The sequence below is a fragment of the Pleurodeles waltl genome, chromosome 4_1, assembly GCF_031143425.1.
Source record: "Pleurodeles waltl isolate 20211129_DDA chromosome 4_1, aPleWal1.hap1.20221129, whole genome shotgun sequence".
Classification (NCBI taxonomy): Eukaryota; Metazoa; Chordata; class Amphibia; order Caudata; family Salamandridae; genus Pleurodeles; species Pleurodeles waltl.
The window spans coordinates 596,137,574-596,157,759 of NC_090442.1; the positions used below are offsets into that span (position 1 = coordinate 596,137,574).

General features: G+C 45.8%; 1 protein-coding gene across 2 annotated transcripts in view; it reads right to left on the reverse strand.

Moving 5' to 3' along the window:
- Nucleotides 1-2,294: 2,294 nt before the first annotated feature.
- LOC138287951 (deoxyguanosine kinase, mitochondrial-like) overlaps nucleotides 2,295-20,186 on the reverse strand; it is a 65,926-nt gene continuing 48,034 nt past the window's right edge. For both annotated transcript variants that reach the window (XM_069228990.1, XM_069228989.1), the window contains one exon: nucleotides 2,295-6,258. In XM_069228990.1, coding sequence (XP_069085091.1) covers nucleotides 5,349-6,254 — 906 coding nt within the window. In that variant the 5' untranslated portion in view covers nucleotides 6,255-6,258 and the 3' untranslated portion in view covers nucleotides 2,295-5,348. The remainder of the gene's footprint in view (nucleotides 6,259-20,186) is intronic.

Genomic DNA, 20,186 nt, shown 5'->3' on the forward strand with positions numbered 1-20,186 from the left:
GCCGCCTAGACTACCGCAACGCACTCTATGCCGGAACCAGCACCAAGGTACAGAAAAGACTGCAATGCATCCAGAACACCTCTGCCCATCTCATCATGAGCACTCCCAAACACAGCCACACCTCTGCTCTACTGAGAGACCTGCACTGGCTCCCAATAGACAAGAGAATCACATTCAAGCTTCTCACGCACACCTACAAAGCCCTCAACAACACCGGACCAGAATACCTCAACCGAAGACTCCACTTCTACATGCCCACCAGACAGCTCCACTCCGCCGACCTTGCCGCCATCCCACGCATCTGAAAGGCCACAGCTGGAGGAAGATATTTCTCCCAACACGCCGCCAAGACCTGGAACTCCCTTCCCATCCACCTGAGAAGATCTCCCACTCTATAGCAATTCAGAGAGGACCTCAAAAAATTGGCTCTTCACCTGATCCCCTCCATTCATTGACGGCCTCTCTTACTGCCCCCTCAGGCGCCTTGAGACCCTAGCGGGTGACTAGTCGCGCTTTACAAGTATTATGATTGATTGAATCCTTGTTTCTTAGTGGGTATCAGCATGATGACGTAAAGAACAATCATGACATATGAGAGATTTTACTACACATACCAAGTGTTTGCACTTCTACTAAGACCTTGACTTCCAGGTCTTGCTGGAAGCTTGTCTGCTAACCAGAACAAGCACATTTATTTTATATTTATTTACAAACATTATTTCAAATTTTCTCAAAATGTATATTTTAAAAATATTAATTATATTACCTTTTGACACAATGGTTTTGTGTCATAACTTTAATATTTTTTCTATGCACACCAAATCAACAGTGAAAATGTGCAGGTGTAGTACAAGCAGGTCACTTTACTCTAAAAGTGAGAAGACCTATTTTGATTTTCCTTTTTAACAACTGATACAGAAACCCCTTCTCAAACTTTAAAAAGTGTGGCTTGAGACACAATGTAGCTATCACCCTTGTAAAGAAAAATTGTTTGTAATAAGTTCATAGATTCAAAATGAGGAACCTTAACTTACAATTTTGCTCTTCTGCACCCAAGGTCGCAGAGTACTGACAAATACACCTCACACAAGCATATTTGTCTAATGAGAAATATGATAGTCTGGCCAAGTACTAAACAAGAATTCTTGCAAGAAGACTCCCTCAGATCATGCATAGTTCATAGGCTCAGAGTCTGCTCGTATGCTTCAAATTAGTTCTTCCTACTACATATGGTATGCAAATAATATGTTTAGGCCTACAGGTGTTGCAGGTGGTTATTTGTCTAGAGCAATGGTTCTTAACATGAGGTCCGTGGACCATTGGGGCATATGGCTCTTATTCAGGGTGTTAACAATAGTTTAATAAATTAAATATTATTAGCAGATTAATAAAGTATATATAATCATATTATTATTATTAGTAGTAGTAGTATAAAGCAAAATGTAAAACAGAAAATGTTAAAACCTGCTGTAAATGTAAAAGAATTTGAACTGGGAGGCTAAACGTTAATTTGGTATCCTTAGCTTGATTTGCAGTAGTAGGATCGGTACAGCAAACGTAATCTACTGTGGACAATTGGTGGCCACAATTGAAGCACTGGTATGCAATGACAAAAAGAAAGCATGAATTAGGAACAAAAAAAGACAAAATAATATATGGCTTCCATTAGTGATTTAGTGGTGCTCCTCAGAAGTCAAATGGTGAAGAACCGCTGGTCCAGAGAGAATTTTATTATACCTTGTCGCCTCTGCGTTGTTATCATCTGATGTGGGTGTACATACACAACTTTCAAAAACTATCTATATGCTTTGTGGCACATAAATTGTAAATTATGTATGCCATTAAATATTTGTTTGGGGTGTATGTGATAGTTCCTTGTGTACACTGGACGGTTAAAGGTGTTTTCATAGAAAAACATTTTCAAAATGAATGGCTTTTACCATTTTTGCAGAAACAAATTCATAGAAAGTCCTTTTGGTCAAAATTGGCTTTTGAATGTTTTTTTTCCATGGGTAAAAGCAATTGTAGCATGTCTTACCTTCAGAAATAGTTTTGTCGGAGATATTTACTTCAGTGCTTTACTGCAGGGGATATGATTTCATATGTGTATCTTTTACACTGTCATACAATTACTTTGAAAGCTTTTATTTTGCGAAGTACTCATCACTTGCTACTTCATCTATTCCACAACATCTCTTGCAAACCCTTCCCATTTCCAAACTCAGATGTGGGCAATACATTTATCCACAATGTATTTTCAACAGGGAATAAAGAATCCACTAAAGCGTTAGAAGTAAGGAATGTCAGCACATTTATTCACGAAAGTACACTATGTGACATACAAAGCAGGTTGAAAGATAACATCTGGAATAATTTGTGAAATCTGTACATTTCTCTTATGATGCGAATGGGAATGATTCACATGGCTTTCTTATTAAAACATAAATCCAAAAGCATAACAGGTATGAAGCAAAAATCTTGATTGTGAAACTTATAACACCATACAAACCACATTAAAGATAAGGAGTGCATTAACATCTACAACTCTTTAAATATATAACAAATAAAGGAGAAATATTAAATAAAAACTATTTAGAAAACACATCAACATCCTTACAATTCTCTACTTACACTTCTGTACTAACTCCAAATTCTTAAGGAGTCATTTGTAACAGTACATACAATATCACAATAGGATTACGGGGAAAAAAGTAATACCATCCTTGCACTAAACCAGTGTTGTCCAACCTTTTTATCGCCGCGGACAAGTAAATGTTTGATCATTTTTCCGTGGCCCGCTTGTCCCATTGTGTGACAAGCGGGCCACGGAAAAATTATCAAACATTTACCGCCCGCCACAGTGGGGCGGCCCGATGCCGATTGATCCACGGACCGGCACTGGTCCGCGGCCCGGGGGTTGGGGAACACTGCACTAAACGATAGCATGCTAACATTTAGCAGCATGAAGCTTACATGCATTATAAGAGCAGCAAGTACATACAAATACTGGAACTGAACAATGACAGTAAGGGAGGGAAAGCAATAATTTCAAGTTGGTTTCATCTATATTTCTGAAAATGCAAATTTCTTTCAGTCTAACAAGATGACACCATTATATTTAAGGTGATCACCAATATTCAGAATACTAAACGCAGGTTAAAAACTGTTATTTGTAATGGCAGGAGCAGAACCAGAGCTAGGGTCCCATTTCAGCTGGCACGTGTGATTGCATAGTGATCATCTAAGTCAGCGGGATAACGGCTATGAAGATAATCAGGCTAGCTGAGCCGTTTGGTGCAAACAGCGACACTGGAAAACTAATGTGCGGAGACTTGTACTGAACATTCTGACAAGCATGAGGATAAATCCATACTTTCACAAAGCTAAGGGCTTAAATAACACAACAGTTTTGTACATGGCAGTCATCTGCATCCCCTGCACCTGTAAATTACTCCTCTTGTATTCAGTGCTCTCCACTGGATAGCAAAAAGGATACTTGGCTTGGTAAGTTCAACATATGTAACAAAAGTGTATAAAACAGGGGCATTCAATGACCACAAGATCTGTGATTCACTGTAAAAGATTCTGTTATTCTGTCAGATAGAGGAGTAATAGCAGCATTAGAAATTATGAATGGTCCACGGATCCTAGCATCATTCTATGGCCTTAATAAGGATGTTCTTATCTATTAGATTTGAAGATACTACATTTGACAACCTTTCTAGATCCATACATGATTGCTAATACTTTAATATGCTGCTGGATTTAGGCCTTGCTAATATCTCCTTTTGCAATGAGACATCTAGCTATTGAACAGGATTAGCTAACAAAGCATATTTTAAACAGAATTTCTGGTTGTAGAAGATGACACATTCTGCACTTATCAGTCTGTGATGGTAATTCTCCAGAAAAAGGTGATGACTAATTTTGAGAAACAACTGTAGCACTCAAAGTGTTGCCAAACTCGAATCAGAGGAAAGTGAAGGTCTGACATAGCACATTGAATCAGTCAAGCAAACAAAACGCACTAGGGAATACCACACCTTTGGAATGTTGTAGAAACAGAGAATATTGGCACCGGATCTACATAACTCCAAAGACTCTTTCAAACTGGAAGGCCCTCACTGAAAAGGATCTAGTGATAAACTGAGATGGGAAAGAAGAATCAAAGAATTCTTTTAGTAATAAGTATTTGGAGATTGATGAATTTGTAATTGAGAGAGTTAATGTTTTTAAAATATTTCCTAAAAAGATCTTAGAATGCCTAATGAAAAGGTATCAGGATACCATCTTTAACTCATAACCTGCACCTATCTAAGCTGACTTACGGCTTTCTGGTACTTATCAATTTGCTAAGAGAAACATTTTGAACAATTTGGAGCTTGCCAAACAAGCTTAGAGGGATTCTGTCATACAGAGAAGTAAATAAATATACTATGCTGAAATACAACACTTTTCAGACCGGCAAGGCAAAGAAGAAAATCTGTTCTAGTGAAGGAGGATGTCAAAAAGGAAAAAGAAGATATATTACAAGTTTCAGATGAAGACATTGTTATTAAGAAGGGTGACTTCTTCTGGGCATCAGTACTTGCTGAGGAGGGACAGACCAAAAGCAAACTGCTTAATATATTCAGATAATAGTCCAGTGAGTTTTGTTTGTATTCTGTTCCAATACTGGAGGGAAAATTATAAACAACATGTCTCAGTGTCATAGGTTTCTGGCACATACAATTGCTCATGAATATTTAATTCCTGAACCACTATGCTGAAAGTCTTACTTTAAAATTATTAGAAGCTATTTCCTGCTAGAGGGCATCACTAAGGCTGATATTGTAGGAAAGTTCTTGGCAACATTTCGGTTCTCCTGTGAAAATGGTCTAGCTGCGCACCTACACACCTATGGAATGTGATCAGCCTTGTTTGCCACCTCATGTTGCTCAGTGTGCATCATGGATAGGAGGGTGCTAGTTTAGGAATACTCTGAAAAAGTTCACCTGTTTCACACTGTACATCATATTAGCCAGATTTTGTGGGTATATCTTAACGTGAATCTTTCTGGAGGCAATGCATGAAGAAACATACCATAAACCAGACATGAAGAAGAACACAAGACAGTAGAACACACATAAAATCCCACAGGATTTGCCACTTCCTCGTCCATTTTAAAACTGGTATATTATTCATGTGACATTTTTTAAACAAAGTTAGAGGATGCAGAGTAACCGGATCCTGCACCAAAGTAATAGACATAAAAACATGCTTGTGTTAAAATGACATACATTTTTAGTAGCATAAATAAAAAAAGTGAACAGTTTAGCATGTATCTGACGTTATTCGCTCAATCATTTTCATAGGTTCGCTAAGAATGTTTTGACCTTATCTGTAAGGATTTCCTCTTCCTCTGGGTTGTCTTTAAAATCCTTATTTGCATCCAAAACCAAAACAGGAACATTTTTTATGTTCTCAAAATGAACTTTAGTACATTTTTCTGTGAGCCAATGTTCATGTTGGACATGCAAATCCTTTAAATATCCTAGTTCAACTTGTTCCTCTTCTGATCTGCCTCTTTGCCTCAGTCTTTCAAAACATTTCTCTGGTGTTGCTTGAAGATACAGAATTCCATTCAGAGCTACTTGATCCTTGAATTGTTGGAGAAGAAAAGAATGCCAGTCTTGATATATGGTCCATTCTATCTCGCTCATATGTCCAAGATCAAATAGATTTTTAGCAAACACGTACCTATCACTGTACACAGACCTCTCAAATATCTGTACTGGATTTTCTATTTTCATTACTTGCTCAGAACATGGTTCCAACTGAGCCTTTAATCGGCCCATGCAGGAAAATGTCTGGAAAGTATAAGACCATCTGGAAGGATCTTGATACATCAGTTGGAGTAAATTTGTATTCTTGGAACAAGCACCAGAACCTTGAATGTGTTGCCATTTTTTCACTGGTTCTGTAACCATATGCCAACCTGGGAATGCTTTAGCTAATGTAGTTAAAAATGTTGACTTGCCCACTGCAATGTTTCCTTCTATAGAGAGCCTCTTAACACTGGGAGTTTTGATGGAACTCGAAGCCATCATGCCACTTGTATTTAAATATCGGACGGTATACTTTGTCAAGGCACCTGCAACATTTCTTTGACTGTAAAAAGGTACAGCAGAAAAAAAATAGTCTTGTACTTTTGGGAAAATAATGTTGAGTCGTAGTACTGTCTTCGGAAGCATCCAAGAGTTACTTAAAGACATTGTCCTGAAAGCAAACAGAAATTGAAAATATAATTTAAAATATCCAAACATGAGAATGTGTATAAAACTTATTTTACCAGTATTGAAAAATAAAACTCAATAATACAAGTTAGTAGAAGACATCTTTCGGTCACAAATCTATTGTAAATCAATGCAAAACCTACAGGAAAACTTGTAATTTTAAAAAGCTCAACTCATTACATTGGAAAAGATAACAAATTCATTAATTTGCATTCTAGTGGCCATATAGTTGTGATGAAACTATCTGTTTAGCATGTTCACCCAGTAGATTTTGCAAGAAAGACAGGAAAGTGTTCTGTAAAACTTTTCACTCTATGACTTCTGTTTGCACTTACAACTTTATTGTACATAACATACAGTGTTAAGGTAGTATGTTGCCCTCTGCTGTGGCTACAACCCACCTGATTAGGGCCAGCCTCTTGTGTGAAGTTAGCTGCCTCTTCATAGGTTCCCTGTAAGCATGTCAAGAATACATCTGGGAAGCAGTGGCGTATGGCAAATTAACCAATTCCACATTTGTCTGCTCAAGTCTGCTTTAGGAACATTTATTTTGTAAGATGTTTTGCAGCCTTTGATTTCTAGCTTTTGGTTGGTAATCTTGCTCGTCTACTCTCTCTTCTACTCTGCAACAGCTACTCCACAGGATAGTGTGAAGAAGTTGACACCGGGCCAGGAAGAGGCACAGTTACACCTGAATAAAACCTGTAAAGACCCTTCTCCTTTCAGTGTTCTTGGTAAAGGCAGAGGTGAAGACTTAATGGGGTTGGTGATGTTCCTTGAAAAGTACAGGGGTCTGAAATGGGAGGGGCATTAGTTTGTTGGTAGCAGAAGAAAGTGATACATTAAAGATGGTGGAACCTTGTCTCAGTTGTGTGACTGAAGTCTAGGATAGATTGGATGCTACATTCTGAGAATTTATATGGGCATTAACTGGGAAAATATGGATGTGGAAAGCAGTGAATTTAATTAGGACCTGCTAAGCGATCACCCCGCAGTACAAATTATTTTAGCCTTTATAATTTCTTCTTGAGTCACTGAGGGAAGATATCGTGCTTGGTGAGGTAGAAGAAAAGAAAACCTCTTGGACAGTTGCACTGAAGAATTTCTGACTGTCTGCCAGAAAACCTTTGAGTACAGACTTGTCTTGAGCTCGGTACTGAACCTTTGGCTCCCATAATCTGCTGAACCAAAAGCCCCAGTGTCCAGCTTTGGAGTAACAGGAATGTTTGGAACTAGTTCTTGACAGCAGCGTGCCAGCTAGACTAACAGCCCCAAGCATTTAGGGTGCTGTGGAGTGGAAAAGTGCTTACCCGTTTGAAGATGGCACCATCACTGTGAAGAACTTGCCCTGAGAAGCCTTTCTGCTAAGGGGCAGAAGAGATCCTGTATCCACAGAGAGACTAACAGCGGGCTCGATTTAGTTGAACTGTCAGTAGAATTTGTAATTCTTCTCAAAGAATTTAAATTTTTTAGTCACAGAGACCTTTGTGTAGCTAACATTTAAGCCCAACCAATCCTGCAACAAGCCAGACAAGCAAGAGGTACAGATAGTTAATTCTAACTTGAACTGTAGATTAATTTTGACTATTATTAGTGGCCGTCTGGGCCTTGCAGAAGCTCATTGACAGCTCACATCAAGACTGTAGCCTTTCGCTTTGCCTAAATTACTGGTTCACTACAAGACTACTCTGTTCACAATCATCATATCTGTGTTATACACGTGGAGGTTGATTCAAAGCTTTTTAGGAGTGTCTAGGAAACGTCTGCAGTAAAATTACTTTTTCTCTTGTGCTAACAGCTGAAAGGCTGTCCGGAGGGGCTCCATGGACAAGGAACATGCAGTCTCGCATCAGAGCTTACGCTTAGAACTTCTGAGTAAAATGTGGGATACTTCTTCATAGAAATGCACAATTTGGATCTCATCTGTAAATGGTTCAAGAGAGTGTGTAATGCATGTTTGACCTAATATTGTTTCTTGACAAGAAGCATACAACAAAAGAACAGCAATGTTCGAAATATATACACCTCTCCTTTTTGTTTTTAAAAGTCCTTGCCAACCTGTCATCGGTGTTGGGCTATCCTATAGGGTAATCAGGCAGTGCATGATTGGCTGGTCAGAGTTTGGGCCTGTTTTTTGTGGGTGTTTGTGATCCTGTTTTATGGTCTGGTGGTCCACGTGTACTGTTCCTTTCCCGAATATTGCCACATAACTTTCCTGCAGCAAGCACAAACGTATGCAGTAGTTGCTACCTTGCAAAACACCTATACTGCTAACCTCTACAAGTTCAAGACTACTGCGATTTGCAAATGTGGGTCACCTTTTTAGCTATTTTATTCACTAACAGGGGCAACATTTACTTTGGAGCCCAGACTTACTTTCTGTCCCAGTCCGACCCTGTCTCACATCCTCTCCAAGGAGTTGTAATTGGTATCATATACAATACTGGGGTTGTCACTTGGGTTCACATGATATGTAGAAGGAAGGATAATTATTCCCTCTGGGTTCAGAATGCCCTGTTGGTGTTAAATGCCTCATGGAGTAAGTAGCGCAAGATAAAACAAAGTCAAAACAAGGAGCATCAGGGCTGGCATAAGGCTGGCAAGGAAACAAGGAAAGAGCATGCAGATCTTTACCTTGTCACTCCCTCATTGTTCCTCTGCTTTGGAAGTGCAGCATGAAAGTTAGTAGATGGACACAGAGATACTGCAGTTGACGTAAGGCTATGGCAGGACGTAGGAATTAACTGAATACTAGAGGATATTCCACTCTACAAATGAATCACAGAAAGTACTTGTGTTATATCGAGAATGTAGGGCCTTGTGGAGAGCAGACGCAGTCTAGTTTCTCCACGGGAGAATTAGGGCCGGAAAGAGACGGCCATAAAGGGGATAGGGCAGGTGTTAAGCGTGGAGGGTAGCTGGGAGCGCAACCGGCCTCTTCTGTGCCAGCCTGTCACGCTGCGCTGAGGTTGGCAGTCCCAGGTTAAAAAGGTGTTTTAGGGAACGAAGTCCAGGTGAGGGTTAGTACGTGGCACAGCGATTGCCACGGGCTCCGATGCGGTGCGGGCCACGCTTTGAGTTATAGGCAAAGCCGGCTGCGCTGACCTACTCGAGCTGGCGTGCTCAAACAGGCTTGGGTGGTCATAGCATGCACCACGCATGCAGAGGCACTCAGTGTGGCGGCAGCGGTTGCAGCCTGCCGCTCACCGTTGAGAGGTGCAAAGAAGAAGTTGGACGGCGGGACGCAGCACGTCCAAACCCTGTTGCACAGCACAAGGGCAGAGGCGCGAGGGGAGCTTGATTTTGAGGCAGTGAGGGGGCCCCCTAGGCTGGGCCTTACAGCCGGGCCTGGGGAGCAGAGTTCATCGCTGAGGCCAGGGGACCCCAAAGGACAGGAGCAGAGCATGGACCTTTCTATGGCTGGTATGAAAGCCATGGTGAAGGGAAGAGGCAAGTCCCATGGTCAGGCTGAGGGCAAGGGAAAGGGGAAAAAGGCGCAGGCTCTGGTGGTTGGGCCCCTGGGGGCCAATTTGGTGGAATGGAGGGGCGAATAGAATGGGGCAGCTGGGGTCAAGGCAGGGATGAGGGGACAGGTGCAGGGTGAGGGGAGGGGAGACTCAGCAACATCCCCCCACTGACTGGTCAGCAGTGGATATAGAAGCCAGGATTCAAGAGCAGAGGCAGCTGATGGCTGAAACAGAGAAAAGGTGGGCCCTGTTATGCAAAGAGGGAGGAGGCAGAAGGGAGAACTAGACAGGCAAAAAGGAAAGTCAGTGGGGAGTAGCGTGCAGAACAGCAAAGGGCGTGGTTTAGGGCATGGTAGTTTGATGTGGGTTCCTTATGGAGAGTAGGGCAAGGAACAGGAGGCTGGTGCAGCTGGTGGGTCAGGCAGCGTGATGGGTGCACATGTCTCACACAGCCAGGTGCGGCGTGGTGAGTCAAAGCCAGCATCAGAGGCTGACGGGAAGGTGGCGAAACCAACGGGGCGCAACACGGCCCCAGGACGTTGGTCAGAAGCACTAAAGGGTTCTTTGGCGGCCTTCTCTGCGCCGCAGGAGAGCACAAAACAGATTCATGGCATAGGCCATGAGGGACACAGCATGGAAGAAGAGTGAGAAGTGGTGGATGCCCTGGGTGCAGAGGACGAGTAGGGTATGGAAGAAGAGGATGTGGTGGAGCTGGATTATGAAGAAGATTGTAGGAATGGGAAGATGGGGAGTATCATGAGAAGGTGAGCGGGGAGGGGGAAGGGGCGCAGGAGCGGCACAACCCTCTCTTCTCTTACTGTTTTGCAGGCCTCGAAGACTGGTGCATGAGCGCATTAAAGGTCACGCAAGAAGGGTCGCGGGCACAAGCCAATGCGAGAAACGAGAACTCAAGAATAAGGTGTTCAAGGTAAGGGTGAATGGTGGTCCCCATGGGGTGACCAGTAAGGGCAAAGCCAGTACAGCTCAATATAAATCTATTGGAGTGGGGGAGGACTCAATCCACAGCATGCCCGGTACAGGTAGGCAGCAAAGACCAAGCGGTGGACAAGGTCCCGGTGGTCTATAAGCCTTTTCAGCAGCGTCCCGCTCAAGGATGGCCAGGTACTGCTCAACGGCCCCCAGTGCCTAGCTCAGGAACATGTTTTGGAATTTTAACAGGGGGGTTTGCTCTAGACACCCCAGCAACTTTAAACATGAGTGTTCCAAATGTGGGGGGAGACAACCAGTTATGCAATGTTTTCTACTTGCTAGTCCGGTGGAACAGTGGAGATCTACCAGGGGCAGGGCGCTCCTGGGCCGAAAGGCGACAACTCTAATTAAGTTGGCCAGGTTACTGCCCTGGTTGCGCATGTACCCAGATACAGACATGGCACGAAAATTGGAATGGGGTTTCAAGGAAGGTTTCAGGGTAGGATACCAAGGGCCACGAGCCAGGAGATGAGCTGACAATTTGCGGTCGGGTAAAGACATGCCTGATGTGGTGCTTTAGCAGGCAGGTTGCTCCCCGCTACGCCGCCCAGCGCCACCTCCTCACCGTTCCGTTCCTCCTCAGCTTCCCCAGCCGCTGTGTCCCCTGCGGCCCCTCCCACCTCCACCTCACCTTTCCATTCCCTTTGTTCCGCTTCAGTTTCCCCAGCGGCCCCTCCCGCCTCCCCCCTCCACCTCACCGTTCCATTCCCTTTCTTCCTCCTCAGCTTCCCCAGCTGCTGCATCCCCTGCGGCCCTTCCCGCCTCCCCCCTCCACCTCACCGTTCTGTTCCCTTTGTTCCTCCTCAGCTTCCCCAGCCGCTGCGTCCCCTACAGCCACTCCCGCCTCCCCCTCCACCTCACCGTTCCCTTTGTTCCTCCTCAGCTCCCCCAGCCGCTGCGTCCCCTTCCCCCCAGCCTTCCCATTTGTCCAACCCTCTCTCCTCCCAGCTGCCACTCTCTCCCCTCCCCCCATTTATGGAAGCCGCGGCAACGAGGAGCAACCCTTGACCCTGCATTAGCAGGCAGGTCGCTCCCCGTTCCGCCACCCAGCACCACCTCCTTACCGTTCCGTTCCCTTTGTTCCTCCTCAGCTTCCCTAGCCGCTGCGTCCCCTCCCGCCTCCCCCCTCCACCTCACTGTTCCTTTCCTTTCCTTTCCCAGCTGCCACTCCCCCCACCCACTTATGGAAACCTTGGCGCAGTCTTGGCGCATTTGCCTTTGGCGCGCCCGCTGTGCACGACCACACCCTAACGCTGCTCTCCGACACCGCCATCTGGATGACAACTAACCACCTCAAGCTTGACTCCAACAAAACTGGGATCATCATCTTCGGCTCCAACAAAACCATATGGGACGACTCCTGGTGGCCCACCGCCCTAGGACCCGCACCCACCCCCGCAAACCACGCACGCAACCTCGGCATCATCCTGGACCCCTCCCTCTCCATGACACAGCAAATCAATGCTTGTACCTCCTCCTGCTTCCTCGCACTCCGCACTCTAAACAAAAATCCTTCAAATGGATTCCCCCTGGGACCAGGAAGACAGTCACCCATGCACTCATCAGCAGCAGACTAGACTACGGTAACGCCCTCTACGCCGGCACCACACTCAAGCGCAAACTCCAGAGAATCCAGAACACAGCTGAACATCTCGTCCTTGGACCCCCCCCAACTCCCCCTGCCCCCCTCACGAACGAATCTCACCACACCTCAAATCCCTTCACTGGCTCCCCATAGACAAGAGAATCACATTCAAGATCCTCATCCACACACACAAATCCCTCCACAACACCGGCCCAACCTACCTCAACGAAAGAGTGAACTTCGACACTCCCACACGCAACTTCCAATCAGCCGACCTCGCCCTAGCTACAGTCCCCAGCATCCAACGCACCACCACACGAGGCAGGTCCTTCTCCTACCTCGCCCCCAAAACCTGGAACTCCCTCCCAACCAGCACACTCAAAACCAAAGACCTCCTGCTCTTCAGAAAGAACCTCAAAACATGGCTGTTCGAACAGGGACCCTCCTGCCCCCCCCACAAGCGCCTTGAGACCCTCATGGTTGAGTAGTGCGCTTTATACATTTTTTTGATTGATTGAGTAAAGTGGCAGAGGGCAGAATTGCGGGCCCCTTTTACGAGTGGCCTATGGAAGACCTGATGATTTCACCCTTGGGTGTAGTCTCCAAAAAGAGCAAAGGTGAGTTCTGACTTATACACCATTTGCCATGGCCGGAAGGGGCATCAGCGAATGACTTAATCGCACCAGAGGATACACGGGTAGTGTACGCCTCAGTAGATGACGCCATTCGGCTCATCTGGGGGTGTGGCAGGGGTGCAGAGTTGGCTAAGTGCAACATCAAGGCAGCTTTCCGGCTGTCACCTATCCACCCTGAGGATTTCTCTTTGCTGGGGATGCAAATGGCTGGGGGCATTTACGGTTGACAGAGTATTGCCAATGGGGTGCGCAATTTCCTGTGCATTGTTCGAGGTTTTTAGTACCTTCCTGCAGTGGGTTTTTATTCAGGTGAGAGGGCATCGGACAGTATCACACTACTTGGATGATTTTCTTTTTGTGGTTAAGCCAAGATCTGGGTCGTGTGGTAGGGCATTGCAGTGTTTTGAACTGTTGGCGCAGGAGTTAGGGGTGCCTCTGGCTCCAGAAAAAACGGAAGGCCAAGCTGTGTGCTGACTTTTTTGGGCAGACAGAGTGGCCTTTATGGCGCATCTGCTGAAAGAGAAGGTTGAAGAAATTTTTTAGTTTTTGTGGCAGATTAGGCTGAGACAAAAGATCGAACTGCGTGTGGCACAACTGCTGGGTTTCCTCAACTTTGCATGCAGAGTGGTCCGGAGAGGTAGGATGTTCTGTAGGCGCATGGGTCTGGCGCTATCAGGTGCATCACTTCCTCATCACAGGATTTGGCTGACAGTAGGTCTGAGGGAAGACATTAAGGCCTGGGAACTTTTGACACAATTCAATGGGGTTTCCATGTCCTTTCAGGAGGAAGACACTGTATGGCAGGTGCAGATTTGTTCGGACGCGTCAGGGGCCTCTGGTTCTGACCTTTTTGGGATAGGTGGTGGTGCGTGGAGGCGTGGCTTGAGCAATGGTCGAAACAGGGCAGGAGCATTGCGTTCCTAGAATTTTTTCCACTGCTAGTGGCATTGTCAGTGTGGGGGGACGAGCTTGACAGTGGTTGACCTGGTGAACAGACAGAGGGTAAGGGATCTCAGGTTTATTGTGACTACTGATGAGGGTTATGCTTCACTGCTTGACTTTGAACATAGTATTTAATGCTGTGCATATTCCGGGGGTCAACCATTCTATCGCAGATTCCCTGTCTTGTTCGCAATGGCAGCGTTTCTGCAACTTGGCACCAGGCGCAGAAGAGCACAAGACGGCGGTCCCGGCAGAAATTTGGAAGTGTGGGGCGTGATGGTCATGAGACTGGTGGAGATGTCACTAGCGGAATCCACTTGGAAGAGTTATCGTCTAGCATGGTTAGAGTTTCAGGATTTTGAGGTTATCATAGTGCAGTTTTGGAGGCAGGAGCAGGGAGCGCTGGAGTCTAGATTGTTGCGTTTTCTTACTTTTTCTGATTAAGAAAGGCTTATTGCCAGCCATGATTGGTGGCAAGTTGGTAGGAGTGGCATTCTATGGGAAGCTGTTCTTTGGCTGGGATCTGGGGGAAGAAAAGATTGAGGTCAAGCAGTGTAGTGCGGTGAGCCATTACGTTTGATTTGCTTCTGGAAGCATTGCATGTACTGCCAGTTTGTTGTGTGGATGCACACGAGGTGGAGCTTTTTTGCTTGTTCGTGGTGTGGATGTTTTTTGGGGCCTTCCGGGTGTCTGAATTGTTGGGCGTGGCGAAAGATTGTGGTGTGAAAGAGGGGGAGGTGCGCCGGCAGGGTGAGCTTTTGGGCATCTGGCTGAGACGGTCCAAAACAGATAAACTGGGTTGGGGTAAATGGGTATGTTTGGACCGAGGGGGTGATGTAGAAGCATGTCCAGTGTTGGAACAGAACAGTTTCAGGAAGCATGGGGTGGAAAAAGGGGGGGGGGGGCGGGAGTGTAGGGGTAAGTGTTTTTTTGTCACAGGAGTGGCAAGAAACTTACGCCATTTCAGTTGTTTTGAGAATGGCCTTGGGTGGCTTGGACGACAGCCGGGTAATTTTGGTAACCATTCATTCAGGATTGGTGCGGCAACGGAAGCAGCCCAGTTGGGTTGGTACTGGGACCAAATCAGGCTTACTGGGAGGTGGCGATCCAAGTGTTGTGAGCGATATGTGAGGGCCTGATGTGGGAAGTCTTCCAGGGGTGCAGAGTAGATGAGCAAAGAGGGGTGGGTTTCTTTAAGGGCGGGACTAGTTTGGGGGAAGAGGGAGGATATGGTCACATACTGAAATTTGTGTTTTCTTACAGGTTTAGCGAAAGTGGTCACATGGCTGGTCGGGCATTTGTTTATTCACTTGGCAGTTAAATATGCAGAAAAGCAAGTTTATGGACGTTCTCTGGTACTCCCAAGTAACTGGCACGAAGTGTTGTGGTGGGGAAAGAGTGGAATGAAGAGGGGCAATCTGCTTCCTTTTACAACATCGGTCATGCCGACATAAGGTTGTCCTGATGTATTCGTATTGCACTTTGGGGAAAATGATCTGGTCCAGCTATCAGGGCTCACCCTACTGCAACACATGCAGTGGGATCTGGCATTGCTGAGGTGCGATATACATGGAGCCGGCCTGGTATGAACAGAGTTTGTGCCCAGGAGGAAATGGAGAAGGGCAATGAAACATGGGGTTATTGCAAGGGTTCGGAGGAAGCGCAATTGGGCTATGAGGGTTTTCTGTTGGGTGCATGACATTAAGGTGCTGACGCACAAAGGGATTAAGGAAGGAGAACAGGTGCTCGTCAGAGATGACAGAGTGCATTTGTTGGAGATAGGGAATGCACATTACATGTTGGAGCTGTGTTTTTTATTGACAAATTTGTGGGGGGTGAGGGGGAGGAAACTGGTGCGTAGTGAGCCTGCTTAAGGGCTACGGTGTGTTGCACTGGGTTCACTGGTGGGGCAACAAACTGCCTAAGGGGTTTGTGCTGGGTGGCTGAGATGGGGGAGGGTGGAGAGTTAGAGTCAGAAGTGAGAATGGAAGATGGGAAGAGTGCCAAGGGGTGAGGATGAAAACTTGTTCATTTTAAGTTCCAGTTTATGTTGATGTTATATTATGATGAGCAATCCTGTCCCAATAAAAAGGCCTTTTACACTAGTCAACTGAGTGTTGAAGTCTAAGTCCCGATGTAGGGCCCCGTGGAGAGCAGACGCAGTCTAGTGTCTCCACAGGAGCATTCAGGCCGGAAAGAGACAGCCATGAAGGGGATCAATCAATCAATCAGGAATTTGTAAAGCGCACTACTCGCCTGTGAGGGTCTTAAGGTGCTGAGGAGGAGGGGAGGAAGGGGGGGGGGGGGGGAGAAGAGGAGGTGCTGCTACTGCTCGAACAGCCAGGCCTTGAGAAGGTTTGGCGCAGGTGGGTGGGAAGAGTGTTCCATGTTTTGGTGGCGAGGTGCGAGAATGATCTACCGCTGGTTGTAGTTCTGCAGACAGGGATAGGGCAGGTGTTAAGCGGGGAGGGTCTAAGTGGGTGGGGTATATAGAGGGGACCTGAGGGTGGGACTGGCCTTTTCTGCGCCAGCCAGTCGCGCTGAGGTTGGACACCCACCCGCCCTGCATGGAGGAAGCAAGGGGGACATTTGTGTATAGGAGGGTGTGAGGGGGTAATGTGGGGGGAGAGGTGGGGGCGTATGCCAGTTTTAGGGCAGGTTGCTAGATGCAGGTGGTAGATGGGGGAGGGTGGAGCGTCAGATGCGGGCCAGGCCACCCTTCCAGGCGGGAAAAGAAGCAGGTGAAGGATGACAGAGTGGGGGATGCCTGATTCAGACATGAGATGAAAGGAAAAGGGGGACAGGTGGGAGAATGGAATTGGAGGCTGGGTGAATGGAGGCAAAAGTGGGGGAATGAAGTGAGAATGGAAGACGGGGGAAGTTCCAAAGGGTGAGGATGAAAGGTTGTTAATTTAAAGTTCCAGCTTATGTTGATATTATATTATGATGAGCAGTCCTGTCCTAATAAATGGCCTTTTACACTAGTCAAGTGAGTGTCGAAGTCTATGTCCCGAAAGCAATCTTCACAGAGGAGAGACAATGGAGTCATAGCAAAAGGGAAACTATTAAACTGCACAGCGGTCTACGCAACCATAATCCTTTTGGCTATGGAGATTTATCGAAATAAGGACTATATAAAACTGACAAAACCTAAACTGTATGGTATCCTGCATCCAAGCACCATCTGGTGAATAGACAAACAAGTCAAATGCATTAAAGAGTACAACGATTAAACACTCGGTTCTCAAGTTACTTGGTCAGACTGTCGTATAGATTTGTATCTTGACCCAAAAGGGAACTTATTTTTATTTATTTTTCTTTCAGATGGGAGGCCAGAGTTTTTGCCAGAGATGTCATGCTACGCTTGTGGCTCCACAAGTTGACCTATGCATATACTCCCTTTTGCTGTGACAACCAAAGACACGTACTAAGATGAGGAGGGTATGAAAAGCTACCTTCCTGATAATCCCCAATCAGGAAATCTTATTTCAAACTAGCTGAATATGCCAATTTAGCTATTTTACAAAGCTCCATCACATAAAATAATTTATAAAATACATTATTTGGGAGTTTTGTTTAATCCAGCATACAGTGTTGCAGTTTCAACAGCATGCTTTTTTTGTTCTATTCTTTGGTGGTGCAGACTGGGGTGGAGCACTTCCCTTCTAGCACTCGGCATGCTTTTAAGAGCACTCAGATGCAGTTTATCTTTAGACTGGGCCTAGAGAACCTTTAAGTGCAAACACAAGCCTAGCTAAGTTACAATTAGGGAGGTGGGCTCCTCTTGAAAGGAATTAGTTCTGCTGCATTATAATAGTAGGCAAAGGTATATCAGAACAGAAAGATTTTCAAGGCCAGTTTGTAACTGTCAATAACTTAGTTGGATCAGAGAGAGTGATCCAAGTTGTTCTATAATGCAGGCTATAACACACTGACTGTAAGAACTTTTTAGTCACTCCTAGAGTAATCATGAGTTCTTGGGCTTAAACAGTAACAATAAGATCCTTTTACCATTGGTGTCCTGGGGTTGCACATTACCATAGAACTCAAAACTAAGCACCAAGTTCCCCGTTAAAGCACATAATCGTAAAGGTGGTGAAGTCATGCAGTCTAAGTCTTACTCTAGGAGGTGGTGTGGGGGTAGAAACGAAAGTATCTTGATACTTAATAAATTATTATTCAGTGTCAGAACCTGTTTCAGAGGTCCACGGGGAACGCAGAAGGTACTGGGCCCAACCGTGGTGGTTGAGGCCTTTTACTCCTAATATCCCAGGCCCCACATACTATGGATCCTGCTCAACTGGGCCTTCTTCACTTGACTCTCAGTGGTAGCTGTGGTTGAGCAGTCCATGCTTTCTCAGGGGGGATGTAGATTCAGATCAGTGAACAATACTCAGAACTCAAACTACAAACAGTACGAACAATAAATCAATGTCCAGCCAAATAAGTTTATAAAAAAAAGTAGTATTTTATTTCAAACTCTACACATGCAACAAAGTACTTCATTTAGATGCAAACACAATTCCCCTTAAGGTAGGGGCTTTGTAGTTGTCAGGTGCATCCCTGTCCCACCCTCCTCCATGTAACATGTTTAGCATTATTATTCGATCACTAGTGGCCACATCAGGGAATTCAGACTATTAGAACGTACTCAAGAGTTCTCCCTTTGATTCTAGAATGTAGTCAAAAGGGACTATGGTGCTGCAGCACTGTTAGCAGTGACTCCCCCAGAACCTAACTGGCCCAGTACATATATTACCCGGTTTTGCAGCATGGAAAAGTTCGGCAATGCAGTGGGCACCTTCAACACACACCGATAAGTCCTGTTCAGTTTAGAGAAGTCAGGCTGCTCGCTGCACGTGGCAGTGCAGGCTCCATCTCCTAAGTGGCGCTGCAGGAGGTCTCACAGAAGTCTGAGTAGGTCCATGTTCTCGAAGATGCAGCGTTTACTTTGCTCAGTAGGAGCAATCCTTTCTTCGGCTCCCGAATGGAGCCAGCGAGGGTGAGATGGCTTCTTAGTCAATTCTCCATCGTGAGTCAAAGGCAGTTCCCTTGCAGTGCTAATTCAACCCACATATCCTAGCCTCAATCTCTCTTTTGGGCAGTGGCCTGAATCCTTTGGCAAAGCTGGTGCCGGCAGCCTCTCCTGGCATACAGAGCTGCCGCGGTACGAGGTGAGAGGGGCGCAGGCTTGTCAAGCACAGACGGCCTGGCCCAGACAATCCTAAGTCTTGGCACTCCTGGAAGTGGTAACTTTACCAGGGACCGCCTCTGGCATACAGGGTCACTGCCGGGCAGTGGTGTGGGCATAACAAGACCCGGGCAGTGCTCAACACATGGCTCAGTCTATGATGGACCTCTCCTGGCATTTAGGGGTCACCAATAACAATCCTGCACATGGGCGATGGCCCGATCTGTACACAGCCAAATCCTCACACCTTGCAAAGGGAGTCCCTCCAACGCACTCCACTTCCTCACAAGAAACAAAGATCTTAGCAAGCAGACAGGCAGTTGTGCTCCAGGCAGGTGGTCTTGGTTTCCCTGGGTGATGTCCCCTTACCCAGCATGTAGCCTTGCAGGCCTTGGCCCCCAGTCCTGGTCACAGGCAGAAGTCTTGCAGAGCTTCCCCTTCTCAAACAGCCCATTTGCTTGTTTGGCAGATGATCAGTTTTTAAGGACTCAATCTCCCCTTCTTATAGTCCTTTTTTTACAGACGCCAAATGTGATTTAGGGTTACGGTTTTTGACATTTTACATTGGGATTCCGCATATTTTGAAGTCTGAAGTCTGGAGTACTCCTTTCCTTCTTTCTTCATAAAAGATGTCTCTCACAATTCCAAAGAGGACAGTCCACAACACAATTAATAGGAGTGACCAGAGTTCCTACCTGGATGTCAGCCACAGTGATATGTGCATCAAAAGGTTAATCCCAGACCTCCAGCCCCTACTACTCTTTATGATTTCCTTATATGTCCCGACTCCGTTCCGGAGATGTGTCAGGGGCCCTTGCCTGCGATCTATCACTGAATCAAAAAGCAGTCTTTTCAAGTTTAAAGGGAGTCTCTTCCTTGTTCCTCCAGTGTGTCCCCCATCCAGTTCACAGGAATGGAGTAGACCATCCTCCCATTCAACAGTGTTTTCCAAGCACTACTTTGCTGACCTGATCTTGGACTTCCTTCCAAAGTCCCACAAGCAGAGGGCACTCCCCATGTGCCTCACGGATATCTTCCATAGTAGGCCCCCTGGCAGCTAACAATTCTTGTAGCTCTGGAAACGACTCAAGACTCCATCAA